Source organism: Xenopus laevis, chromosome 1L (genome assembly GCF_017654675.1).
Source record: "Xenopus laevis strain J_2021 chromosome 1L, Xenopus_laevis_v10.1, whole genome shotgun sequence".
NCBI classification, from domain to species: Eukaryota; Metazoa; Chordata; class Amphibia; order Anura; family Pipidae; genus Xenopus; species Xenopus laevis.
Genome location: NC_054371.1, coordinates 142,816,206 through 142,829,192, shown reverse-complemented (window position 1 = coordinate 142,829,192; position 12,987 = coordinate 142,816,206). Strand labels below are relative to the sequence as shown.

The 12,987-nt window shown below is 36.2% G+C and overlaps 1 protein-coding gene across 1 annotated transcript; it reads right to left on the bottom strand.

The window, feature by feature from the left end:
- Positions 1-608: 608 nt before the first annotated feature.
- gcnt1.L (glucosaminyl (N-acetyl) transferase 1 L homeolog) lies at positions 609-10,673 on the bottom strand. The gene is given in 2 exon segments (NM_001087338.1): positions 609-3,899; positions 10,645-10,673. A coding segment is annotated over 1 exon segment (1,287 nt). The 5' UTR covers positions 3,771-3,899; positions 10,645-10,673; the 3' UTR covers positions 609-2,483.
- Between the last annotated feature and the right edge of the window lie 2,314 nt (positions 10,674-12,987).

The following is a 12,987-nucleotide window of genomic DNA, read 5'->3' as shown; positions in this document are numbered from 1 at the left end:
GAGTCCGTACATATATCCTTCGACTCCTACATTTATGGTACCCCCCGACGTCTCTGTTTTTAAAGAAACAGTAACACTAAAAACAAAGTATCAAAGTAATTAAAAAATAATGTACTTTTGCTCTCCACTTGTAAAAACAGAGTTTGCTTTCAGAAGACTACTATAGTTTATATAAAATATAGTAGTTTTTTTGAAGCAAACACACAGCTTTTACCAGTGCATGCTAACAGTTAATTACGTTAATTACTTTGATAAACTTTCTGAATTTATCATAATCAGTGTTTGTATTTAACGTTATTAGGATTCTGAACATTTTTGCCGACTCAGATACCCAAATTTGCTTCTGACTTACTCCACAGCTCTGATGGTGCACATATAGCATGCATGTGAATGTTGCATCATAATGCTTGGATGTATGGTCTTCTATGCCCAGCCTCTGGTTCTCTCATTAGGGCCATCTTCCTCTGTTGGTATTTCTGTTCGCTTTAAATGTATTTTTTTTTTTATTGTATATTCTTAAGATATTATATTCTTACATAGAAAGAAAAAAATTGTCTAGTTTGTTATGTCAGTAAATAGAATTTTGTAATAAATACTCAAGAAACACATTTACAGCAAACCTTATTTTATTAGACAAAATACCAGCTTGACAGACTGGAAATGACATTTAAACTATGATTTTAAGAAAAATATAACTGTTTTTATAATGTACAAAAATAAAGATCATCGACCTTCATACAAGTAATAGAAAGGGACTTACAAAAATTATTTTACAAAATGCCCTGAGGAAAAAAAAAATTGCATGGTTGTCTACAATATGTTCATGGGAAAGAAAACATAAAGGTAAGCAAACTCTTACACTTGGTATCAAAATAAATAAGTGTCAGACGTCTGTATATAATTCACATTATCAGAACCTTCCCTTATTGCAATTTAAAAAACAAAAAAATTATTATTATATATGGATGCATTTTCTCAAGATAGTTGTCAGTATTGTAACAAAAAAAGGAGGGGGGGAAATCAGGGAAATTTCAAAATACTAAAAAACAAAAGTCTATTCTAGTCTTTACCTTTCATGATGAAGATGGGCATGCCATATTTCTTGCCTTTGATAGATTTGATCTCCTCTGATCAGGTATGCATAAACCTCCTGTCATCCAAATATAAACCTAATTTACAACTTCCAGCATTCCACCAATAGCCAAACACAATGGAATATGCATCACAGGAATCCAACAAAGTGCTATTACGCATAAAAAAACAAGAACCTTCATAAAATTAAAAGAAAAAAAAATATATACCATCACCTTCAACACCAAATAAATACTAAGGATTTGTCAGGTTTGTTTTATGTAAGGGATAAGGTTTCATTGATACTTGGGGGGGGGAACCCCAAATACACTAGTTTCTATTTAAAGCAGAAATTAACATTTTAAAAATATCTAATATGTATATTAGAATTATGTCCCAAAAATTATTGAAAACTCACTAAAAATGCTATGGCACATTTCAACTAAACACATGTAGAACAATGACAATGAAAAATAAATACCAGCAATAATTGTCTTTTTACAGAGACAGGGAAAATAAGCTTTTGCAAAAAAACTAAATCTAACTCACTTGAGTTATGGTATATCTATATAAGTCCACCACGGACCAATTTCTTTGGTGCTACCAGCATTTTTTGATCAGTTTATAAAAAGTCATAGCACTTTGTAATATAAACATTTACAAGATGAATGTAATATAAACATTTACAAGACCAAAAAAAAAAAGAAGCTTGTTAATGGGCAATATTATATGCAAAATAAATATTAAAGTTAAACTTTTATTTTTCAAATCAAGTGCAGGAAAAAAGTTACAACATTTTTTGTTTGGTCGCTTATCCAAAACATTCATGATTTCAAACCTAATCCCTTTACAATGTTACACACATGGCTTTTTTAATTAACATTAAGAATTTCTAAAATGTGTACCTGCACTCACTTATCTGGGTTATTGTCCTGGTGCTAACAGAATATAGGTATAGAAATTGAATAAAGGCTGTTGCAAAAAAATGATTATTTAACAAATCGACATTTCGACCCTCACTGGGGCCTTTGTCAAGATGCAAGATATCTTGACAAAGGCCTCAGTGAGGGGCGAAACGTCGATTTGTTCAATAATAAATAAAAAAATTTTGCAAGATCCTGTTGTGCAACAGCCTTTATTGAAATTATGAACACTTATAGTGCACAAGCACAGTTGCCAATGTTAGCCAATCAAGTGCTAGTGCAAGTTCAAAGAAATATGAAAAAATGATGTACTGGGTCATTATGTATGAATAACATCCATATCTATGGTTAAAGGCACAGTCGTTGCAATTGACGAATGGCACGAAGTGAACAAAATATGGGTGAGAAAATTGTTCATGAATTGAGCCCATAATATCCAAACCACCATTCCTTCTTAGTTTAAAGGGACCACAATGACAGCCAAAAAGATTACACTTGTAGTTCTGGATTTAGTGCTTTGTGTCTTAAATGTTCTTCTAGGCACATAATGGCAGCAGGGTCCACATCAATATCAAACTTGTTACCAAACAAATGATGTTTCTGCAGCATAAATTCCAGGTCCCCTGCCCCAAATATACAAACAGAACGAACATGATTTCCAGCACACGGGGGATATGGTGCTCCTTTGGCCACGTCTCCTTCTAAATATTGCCATTTCACAAATCTGGCATAAGCGTTCATATCAGAAACATCATATTTGCTATTAGCTGGTACAGAACCCGGTACTCCAGGAATACGTTGAAGCGTGGCCCATATGAATTCGTCAGGACTGTACGTGTCTTTAGACCATTCTAAAAAACGTTGGATCATTTCATTTTCCAAAATATAATTAACAAATGCTCGTGTTACAATATAGTAGGCACTACCAGAAAACACTGGTGTCTCAATAGGAGGAGGCGCTTTGTCAGTTTCAGTTTTCCTAATGGAGTTGTCAACAATTTCATAATGTTTTCGCCAACGAACTTCTTTATGGGGAGGCATCCTTTCAGTTTCCATGCTGTTTTGACCCTTTAATCCCTTTAACATTTCTACCATTTCTTGATTTGTTTTTATTGGAAAATCCATACCACAGAGGTTTATTAAGTATTTCCATTTTGCATTCCTATTGTGAAGATCTTTCATGCAATTTAGATCAGCCTGCACCCTAGTCCATGATGCATACACCACATTTTCTAGTTGGCTAGCTATGAACACATTTTCAAAACAAGAAGCAATCGCTTTCACAGCATTCTGAAAAGATGGAGAAGATTTCTTGTCGACATGAATGCAGTAGTAATTCTGAGGAGTATATATGGAGCGCAGCAGCCTCTCAAGCATATCAATCCTATGGTAGACCACTATTGAGTATGCAATGGGAAACTCATGTTCTTCTTTGCTTAGTGGGTACAATATATATTTTCGGTCTCTGGTGAAGGATTCACAGTCGTTTGTCATATTAATATAGTCATCTTCTGTGAGCTGATGCCGCTGGCTTTTGTACTTGACAGTTAACAACTCTAATTTGGATTTCTGGATTTCCTCGAGATCTCCTTTTATAATCTTGGTGCAGTTAACAGAAATAACTGGATTATCTTTTTTAAGTTCCAGGTCCATGTTTGTAAAAAATAGAGATTTGCTGCGGTTTGTTACAAATGTAAAGGCTGCTACAGCAAGTGCCACAAGGAACAAAAAGTTCACTTGTTTTACTTTACATTGTCGTAGTTTCCGTGTCAACATTTCAGAGAAGGTCTTGTATAATCCAAAATAGAGAGGGGAAAATAAAATAAGCTTCCAAGAAAACCACTTTCTTGTAGGTAGAGGTCAACTATAGTTATTTATTTCTTGATAGTATGAAGCAAAAAAACCCTAAAAATAAATAAATAAATAAAATTAAAACATGGTAAACTTTAAAGCTTTTATACTGCATAAAACTAGCCATACAACCCATAACAAGCCATACAGGCAAATTACCAGATTATTTTATATATCACCCACTATTGGCCTATTACAATTTTTACCTTGAGCCACTATTTTGTGATGTGTGTGCACCCTCAAAGGAATTAATTAATCAGGTTCTATATGTAAAAGGAAGAAGTGTTGGAACGAGAGACAAAGTTTTGCCCATTCATTGGCTGATGTATCAGAGCATGTACAGGATATGTGTGCCCTTACCTTATGTGTGAACACAGTGAATTTATATGCCAGGAGAGCCCCTCACTATTTAAAATAGTTTTTCTATTTAGAATTATCAGATCATACATAAAATTAGTAATTTCTATGAAGCAACGATTAACATATGGACTGTTTTTAAGATGCAATGTTCGGGGGAAGCCTGCAACCTATTCCCAAAACCAACAAAATGGTCTCTTGAAAATGAAAGGAGGAGGAATGAGGAGATTATAGGCTACAACACCTTTAGAACTGCACAAATTGGAATTTTGCTGTCTCATCGCAAATACCCTTATCACAAAGTCACCCTCGGCTAAACTGAAACATGTCAACATGTTTTACACACTGGTCCTCCATAAAATCACAGTCTATTGCTAGCCAAGGTGTGCATACAGAATGAGGAACAAGTGAATCAGGTGCAGAAGACATGTTTAACCATGACATTTTTTTACTGCATCATAAAAAAGTTAAAGTAGTACCGACATACTGTATGATAAAAAAAGCCAAGGACAGTTTGACGGTCGGTGTTCAGTAAAATCTCAAGCCCTAGTTTTTATAGAAAAAAAAAAAGATATGCTATCAAATACAGATGCTGAATAGCATGCTTCTTTGTAAATATACAGCCTGTACTAGTCAAATAGTCATACAAAAACAGTGCCACTAATACTAAACACTAATGATGCCTTCAATGTCCTAACTATTAATACTACTAATACGAGTGCAGAAGGCAATTAAAGTGGACCGGTCAATTTAATATACCTATTACAAATAATAGTAAGCTTTGAGATGATGCCAATAAAAGAAGCCACATAAACGTTCATATAACACAGAAGTCTTGGCCAAGAATTCTTGACATTCAGCTTAGAAAGTGTACTATTAAAAAGGTACAACTGCCTGTCTGGACTTACTGAAAAAAAAAAAAACATTTACAACTCGCATAATTCGCTCAACTCTAAGGGACCAAAATGTTTACCAATAGATATTAGATGTTATGTTTTATTAAAACATACCCAAATTATTTCACTGGCAGCATAGCTCCTGCCATACAGCTCAAGCCAAGTGTTGTATATACATATTAAGAAGAAGTATCCATTGACCATATTTTCTTCTTAGAAACCAAAAATAAAATTTCAATAACTGTTCTGACAGAAGTCAAACAATTATTAGCTTATGGGTTGTAGCTAACAATTGCATTGAGGGTAGGACAAATTAATAACACAATTATTGTAGGCAATTAATACCTGTGCCAGGTCATACCCACGTTCAACAAATCTTTATTCTTTCCCAAGAATGAACAGTATTTGATTTAAGGCATGTTTGGGACTAACTCTATGGTTGCAGTAATGTATATCTCTATACAATGGCTGAAGTGCAGAGATAATACCAACACTTGACCAATGGATTAAAAATTGTTGCATTGTTTTGGACACCAATCTTTATTACCGAGGGAGAGATAGAAAGGTTTGTGTGCTTCATGTTACCATAACGATTCAGGTTGTAAGGAAGCCAACAGTCTGAATGAAGACTTACACAAACGTATGATGGCAAGTACACTATTGCTTTAAAAAAAAAAAAAGACAAACATACATATAAATAAAGGAATAAATTTAAAGGAGGAGCTATAAAATACTATAGCACTAATACACAACAGATTCATATATTTTCATAATTTAACAATGCCAGCAAGTTACATTAATCCTATATAATAAAGTTGAAGTGTCTCTGCGTCCAGTCCCTGTGTCCGTGGGATTGCGCATGTGCCCCACGGACCGTCGCGCCCGTTAATTTAACAGGCTTAATGTCTAGTCTATAATAAACAGGGTATTGCAATAATCACAAGAGCTTACAAATGAAAGGTTTTGAAGTAAATAAGGATGGCATCAAAATGAAACCGTGTACATTTAATTATACAATAAGGGAGGATCTCCACGGGTGATTTTGGCGCGATCCGACGCGTTGCGCAAAAACTGCCGAAATTGCCCATGGCGTTCCTCCCTTAGAGATAAAATTTTTCATTATTGCCAACAATTCAGTGTAATGCACACAATCTCAATAACTGTGCACCGTTTGAATAATAATTGGGGCTAAGGGAATTGCTACAAAGCTAGCTTTGCATGCAATAACCCAGAACAATTGCTAGGCAAAATCCCTCTGGACATGCTCAGGCGGTCCAGTTAGTTATAAAATAATGAACACTTTCCAGGAAACCAAATGCAGGTTAAGGCTTTCTGTGTGAGCCTATAAAGCTACAGTTCAAGAATGTAGGTTAAAAAAAAAAAAAAAAAAATATTCGAAGACATAAAAAGGATTTGAAAAACACGTTATATAAATACATAGTGATGTATCTACAGCACAGAAGCACAATTCTAGTGTGTATCGTAAATATCGCATTTGCTCTTATTTTAATATTCCGTCATATAAAAGTTTCACAAAAAGGCAAAATCTCTGGGTGGTGCCAATATATTCCAGCCAGTGAGCCAAACAGCTAACCATAAAATATGAAGAAAAAAAAATGTAATTTCTGTAGCCACCAACCAAGTACCCCAGTCCTGTGTTTGGGTATAGTAATTTAGCCTTTTATTGTCCTTTAAAATTAAATTTTGCACCTTCGGATCATGCTACTTTTAAGCAGTAATGTATGGAATGTATAAAATCATAAAAAAATGTAAGTGTTCAATGATCTCCTCTCTTCATTGCACGCACACACAGGGATGTACTTACCCTAGGCACAAGACCTCAGATCAAAGAAACATGAGCAATTCTACCATGCTTTGGAGCAGAGATTCCAACTGGCTTTTTTAAGAGCTGTGCAATTCTATAGCAAATCATTGTTTAGAAGCACTAATTATGCATAGTATTCTATTGTATTAAAGGGATACAGACATTAAAAAAACCTATTCAAAATATCAATGTACATAAAATACTGCTTTTGTGATTGTTACTTAAAGTTCCTAAACCTGACTGTTTTGACAACCCGACGGTCCCTTCTAATACAAACGGACTACTGCTGCGCAAGTATGGCAGCACCCTCATAGAGGAACATGGGGGGGGGTCCAGATAGGTAATGTATAAAGCATTGGGTTAATACTTTTATGGCAAAAGTATAAATAGCATAAGTAGACAATGTTGTGATAGATGTAAAAAAGGTTTAATTTCTGATGTCAGTATCTTTAATATTAAAAAATTTCTACGAGTTCTGATCGTCCAGGATAGGAAGGGAAATTACAGTACTTTTCACAGACAAATACAATTTTCCATCCTATCAGATCAAGTATAATGTGCAGTATGGCACAGACAACCCTCATTTTCAGCTTGTACACACTCCTAACAAAATCCAAGATGGGTACACTCCTGTGACAACTTTGAAGGTCTGGCTTGTTACTGCTATATATATGCTGAATATTTAGGCTGGCTCAATAAGTTCAATATATGAAATATGGCATTTCTAGCCATTCATTTTTATGGTTTAGTTCTCCTTTAAGGGTTGCTCACAAAGAGCAATAGGGATGCTGCCATTCCATGGGAGGTCAAATCTATATAACCTTTATATCCCAAGATTGTGGGACCCAAAAATAAACACATTTCTACTTTAGACGCTGGAACTGCACTAGAGAGTAGATTTTTCTGGGGCAGTGTATGGGACAAGTTCCCAAATGCCACAGGACAATTTAGAGAACAAAATGTCGCTTTAGCAGTATACTGAATTTAGAAGACAGCTTGATAAAATGTAGGTTAAGTGTTACGGAGATGTGGAGTTTATTTACATAAACAAGTCAAGCTTGAAAACCTAACCTGTAATTAATGCAGTTGCAGCTTCATGAAAATGCTGCTCAAAAACACTGGTGCTACAATAAACAGGAACCAAGAGAACAGTCTGATGGAGATAACAATGATAAATGTTATTGTAAATCTGCATCCTCCTGTCAGATTATATAGGCGTTTTAGTGCAATGACTAGCATTTCCCCATTGCTTAACCAAGCTCAACGTTGCTTTTAGTTGCAAACCAGCTTGTCAGCATGTATTCGCAGATCTGTACAGTACAGCAAGCTGGCCAGGGTATGTCTGCTTCCCTTTAAACCAATGAACTCAGAAACAGGGCCCTTAGGAAAGGGAGATTTTGGCATTACAACATCTATTTAATAGCAGTACTGACGTACTTCTACCAACTGGTAATGCAATTAGACCATGCCCAGTTTATGAACCAGTGTGCCAAGACATTTGGGATTGTCAAAGGTATAACCAACACTAAATTAGACGCTCTTTATTGTTACAAAATAGTAATGGAAGAGGCTTAAAACATAAGGTATTGTTTAATCCAAATGTGTGTGTTTAAAGGAGACGGAAAGGGGGTAATGGTTTCCAAAGTTAACCCCCCCCCCAGCGATTTTATTCACTTACTGAACTTTAAAATGAAAAATAAAAACGCCTTTCACTTTTCACGCATGTGTCAGCCCTGGGGAAGCAAAGAAAGAAGCGGAAGAAGATGTGCGTCGAAACGTTGGATATGCATTATTAAATAAACAATTTCTACAAATAAACACCTTCTACAAATAATATATATATATTTGTTGGAAAGACCCGCACTCCAATTTGTAGTCTCAAGTCTAAATCAAGGATGGATGAACTGAATAAAGATTTTTTGATCAACTACAAATTGGAGTGTGGATCTTTCCAAAAAAATAAATAAAAAATTAGGATAGATATATATATATATTAAAATCACTGTTTTATTATTACAGAGAAAAAGAAAATTGTTCAAATTGTTTTTATAAATTTTACTTATTTGATTAAAATGGAGTCTATAGGAGAGATATCTATATATATCCTATCTCCTATAGACTCCATTTTAATCAAATAAGTAAAATTTTTATAAACAATTTGAACAATTTTCTTTTTTTTCTGTAATAATAAAACAATAAAACTTGTTATATATAACAAGCATTTAGCAGCACTCACTCGATGTCGGCTTAATAAGTGATTGTTGGTGCAAGCCTCAAAGGGGAAGTTCTGTTTCCTTTCCACACAAAATATACAACGTAACCAGACAAGAAGGAGGCAGCACTCGCTTTTGGAAAATCAGTGAAAAAAGTGTATTAAAAATGTACAAAAGTTCACAAATAAGCATCATATACGACCTGTCAATACAAAAGTTGCATCTGTGACGTTTCGGGCCAGCATAGTGCCCTTTCTCAAGCTGAACAGGTAATCATTAAACACGTGTCCGCCAAACATTTAAGATTCTAGAATTTAAGATGCTGTATCTGCTACTTAGTAACCACAGTGTCATTTCCGGTTCTAGAATCTTAAATGTTTGGCAGACACGTGTTTTTTTTTGTAAATTTTTAATACACTTTTTTCACAGATTTTTCAAAAGCGAGTGCTGCCTCCTTCTTCTTGTCTGGATACGTAATATATATATATATATATATATATATATATACACATATATACACATATATACATACACACACACACACACACGGACGAAAAAGGCTTAGAATTACTTTTTGTTATACATTATACAAATAACCAACTGTTGGTTTGACATCCTCTTCAATTCAACTACACAAGTCTGCATAGGAAGTTAAATGGCATTTTTATCTGTAGCTTCTCCTTATATCAGGCAGTCTAAATGCAGTTGCCACCAAGAAGCAGAGCGCAGTTCTCCGTTAACAGATGATAATTACAGATATGCAACAGCTTGAGGGCTGCAGATCGGTCAGCATAGCCCAAAATCCTTCTCATCAAAGGCATCAGTCATGTTACAGACTTTTATTCAACTTGACATCTTATGGGAAGCCCCAACTGAACAGCAGGGGCTGAATACAGTGTGATACAATTGCATGGAGCGCTGTGGTGTTAATGACATTTATATTTAAGTTTGGGGGTAAAGTTGTTTAACACGCATGACTTTTAGTTGTTTGAGTATATTGAAAAGGTTGAAGTTCAGTAACAGCACAAAGATCTCTCTGCAGCTTTGACACACACACACAGAGACTAAGCTTTAATGGCCAGTACTTGACATAAAACTATGATCAAGTGAAAATGATTTTTTGGGAAATAAGTGACTGGTCATGTGACATCCCACTGGTGAATGTGCTTAGACGAATAACAAATCTTTGAAGATTGGAACTAAAACACCCTGTGAGCCATTAGACAACAACCTGTAGCTTTTTAAAAGGTTGGAATGGGGAATGTCTTCTTGCTGGACATCCTCTCAGTGCCAGCGGGTGTAGTCTAAACCAAATCAAACGGAATAGAAGTATAGAAGGATTAAAAGGGTAACTGACCTATAGGCTATAAATGCTCTCAGCAGAGCAGTGAGAGACAGATGGCAGGGAGAGCACATACACATCACATACACAGCACTAGCCATGTGGCGAGTAGCAAACGCAGCACTTTCCACAAAATCAATGAGTAAAGTAGTTTGGTGCTAGTTACCTGGCAGGACATCGGTAAGGCTGAATTGCGCATCGTTCAGGGCTCCGGTAAGAGGCAGGGGTAAAACAAGCAGCAGTAAAAGCGCAACTCCAATAATGACAATAAAGGGTTGCCAGCTTCTGTGGGAAACCACTAGCGATCACGGAGACAAAAGAGCAAGTACTGCCCCTAAGCGACCCCTCCTTTTCATCCATGTATGACTCAGAGGGGAGGGACTGCTGGTCTAGTCCGCCTCTCCATCCCTTTCAGCCCCTGCTTGCCTCACAATTTCATTCATCTTTCTTTTCAGTGAGACGGTGCGCTTGTGTAGAACAGCCGTGTGGCGCCATCGTCTGGGCACGAGTGAAAGGGCAACTCCAGGAATGTTTGTCCTGCCAGCCCATGAAAGTGCCAGTTTTGTTTAAACAGACAGCATACAGCCATTTTCAACATCAGCTCAATAAATAGGGCTTGTGCTGAAAGGGAAGCCTGGGGCAGCAACTGCTGACTGAGGGCTAATGCTTGGGTGGGACAAAGCTCCCAAGCAGAGGTTAATAGTTGTGTTTAGTTATGCAGTATTGTGTGGGGGAGTTTGTCATTTGAACTGGTCCATTATATAGTGAATAAAGTACCCCCTCTTGTAAAATATAAGGATATTATTAGTTACCGAGGAGTTTCATGACCATATAAAAACACGAGGCCGAAGGCCGAGTGTTTTTATACAGGTCATGGAACTCCGAGGTAACTTCTAATATCCTCATATTTTACAACTGGGGGTACTTTATTTATTATAATACACAAATTTTAGTGAATCATGTGACAGAAATGACATCACTACTCACCGTTTATAACTGATGACATCACTACTCACCGTTTATAAGGATATAATTTACAGGATATTCATGGCTTTTGTGTATTATATAGAAATATAATAAAGTGAGTGAAAGGGTTATGTGGAAGCTTTGTGTGACCTGGAGTTAGCAGCTAGCAAGAATCTGTGCTCAAGCTGAACAGCAAGGAGAGGAATGGAAAAGGCAGCCCCTTGGTCCATCTTGTTAGATCAGGGATACAGTGTGTGCCATACTATACCTGCCCTATGCTCCCTGTGTGTGTCATACTCTGTCTGCCCCATGCTCCTTGTGTGTGCCATACTCTTTGTTCTGGGGGTTTGTTAGCATTAGAAAATTATTTTCCATGAGGGACTTTATAAAGTGCATCAAAAGGGACTTGTTCAAAATTTGAGCTCAAAAATGCTGTTAATATGGTTGCAGATAGTCCCCAGATTGGTGTGGAGGAATGCCAGGTCACAGAATGCACTTGACTGGGCAAGGGCTTAAGTAAATATGGCTATGGCAAAGTTTGTGAGGCTAAAAGTGGGCATTTCAATCAATAGAGATTGTTGCAGTACTGAGTTTAGCAAGTTTTAGCAAGTCTGATATAGATTTTCTTATGACTGTATCTTTTTTTTGGATAGGTGGATCAACCATCTGGAGTAGGGATCTAAAGCATGAATCTGACATTCTTAAATAATTTTTAAAATCTTCAGGGTTCTGAGCTTGTAACTCCTGTAGAAGTGTCATATGAGACAAAGTTTCTCGCTTTAGAAGCCATTGCTTACTCCAAGAGCGCTTCCGCATTTTCGGCTTCTCCTCATGTGCTAATGCCATCACTATTGCAACTGCTGCTCTGTATTTAGCATTCATAAATACTGGACTCATTTTCCAACAGCAATCACAATTTTTTTTTTTCAATAACCATCTCGTTCACACAATCGTTCTTTCATATAGAGCAGTACTATACGTCACTTCCGAGGTAAACCTTTGCCTATCACTACTACTGTTTCCGGGGCATACCTTTCATATGATTGTTGTCTTTGAGTTTATGGATAAAAATTGTCCGATTTGTTAGTTTACAAATTATAATCCTACAATTTATATCTGACTGTTTAGGTGAAATCATTACATTAAAACGTACGTTCGGTGTCTGGACGGTCGTCGAAAGAAAACTAAAATCTGAACGTCTATGGCCACCTCGGCAGCTTATATCTGCTATTGTATGAGGGCCTTTATTCACCAATGAAAACTTCAGCTTTCTAAGAAAATAATTGATCACGTCCAAATGAAGTGTTATGAAACTTGTAGCTAAAATCTGCCATTTACAGTAAGCGTAGTTCTGCAATTTCAAGTATTCCTTGTTATCAGAGTACATCATTTGTGTTTAGACTACCTTGTTATTATCTCCTGCAGCTGAAATTTCACATAACCCACACTTGCATGTGTGGGTAGAATAATCCTGTTTAACTAGGTAGTAACTGGCATGTAGCTTTTGTCATTTTTTCACAGTATAGTAGCTTACTGGGGGTGG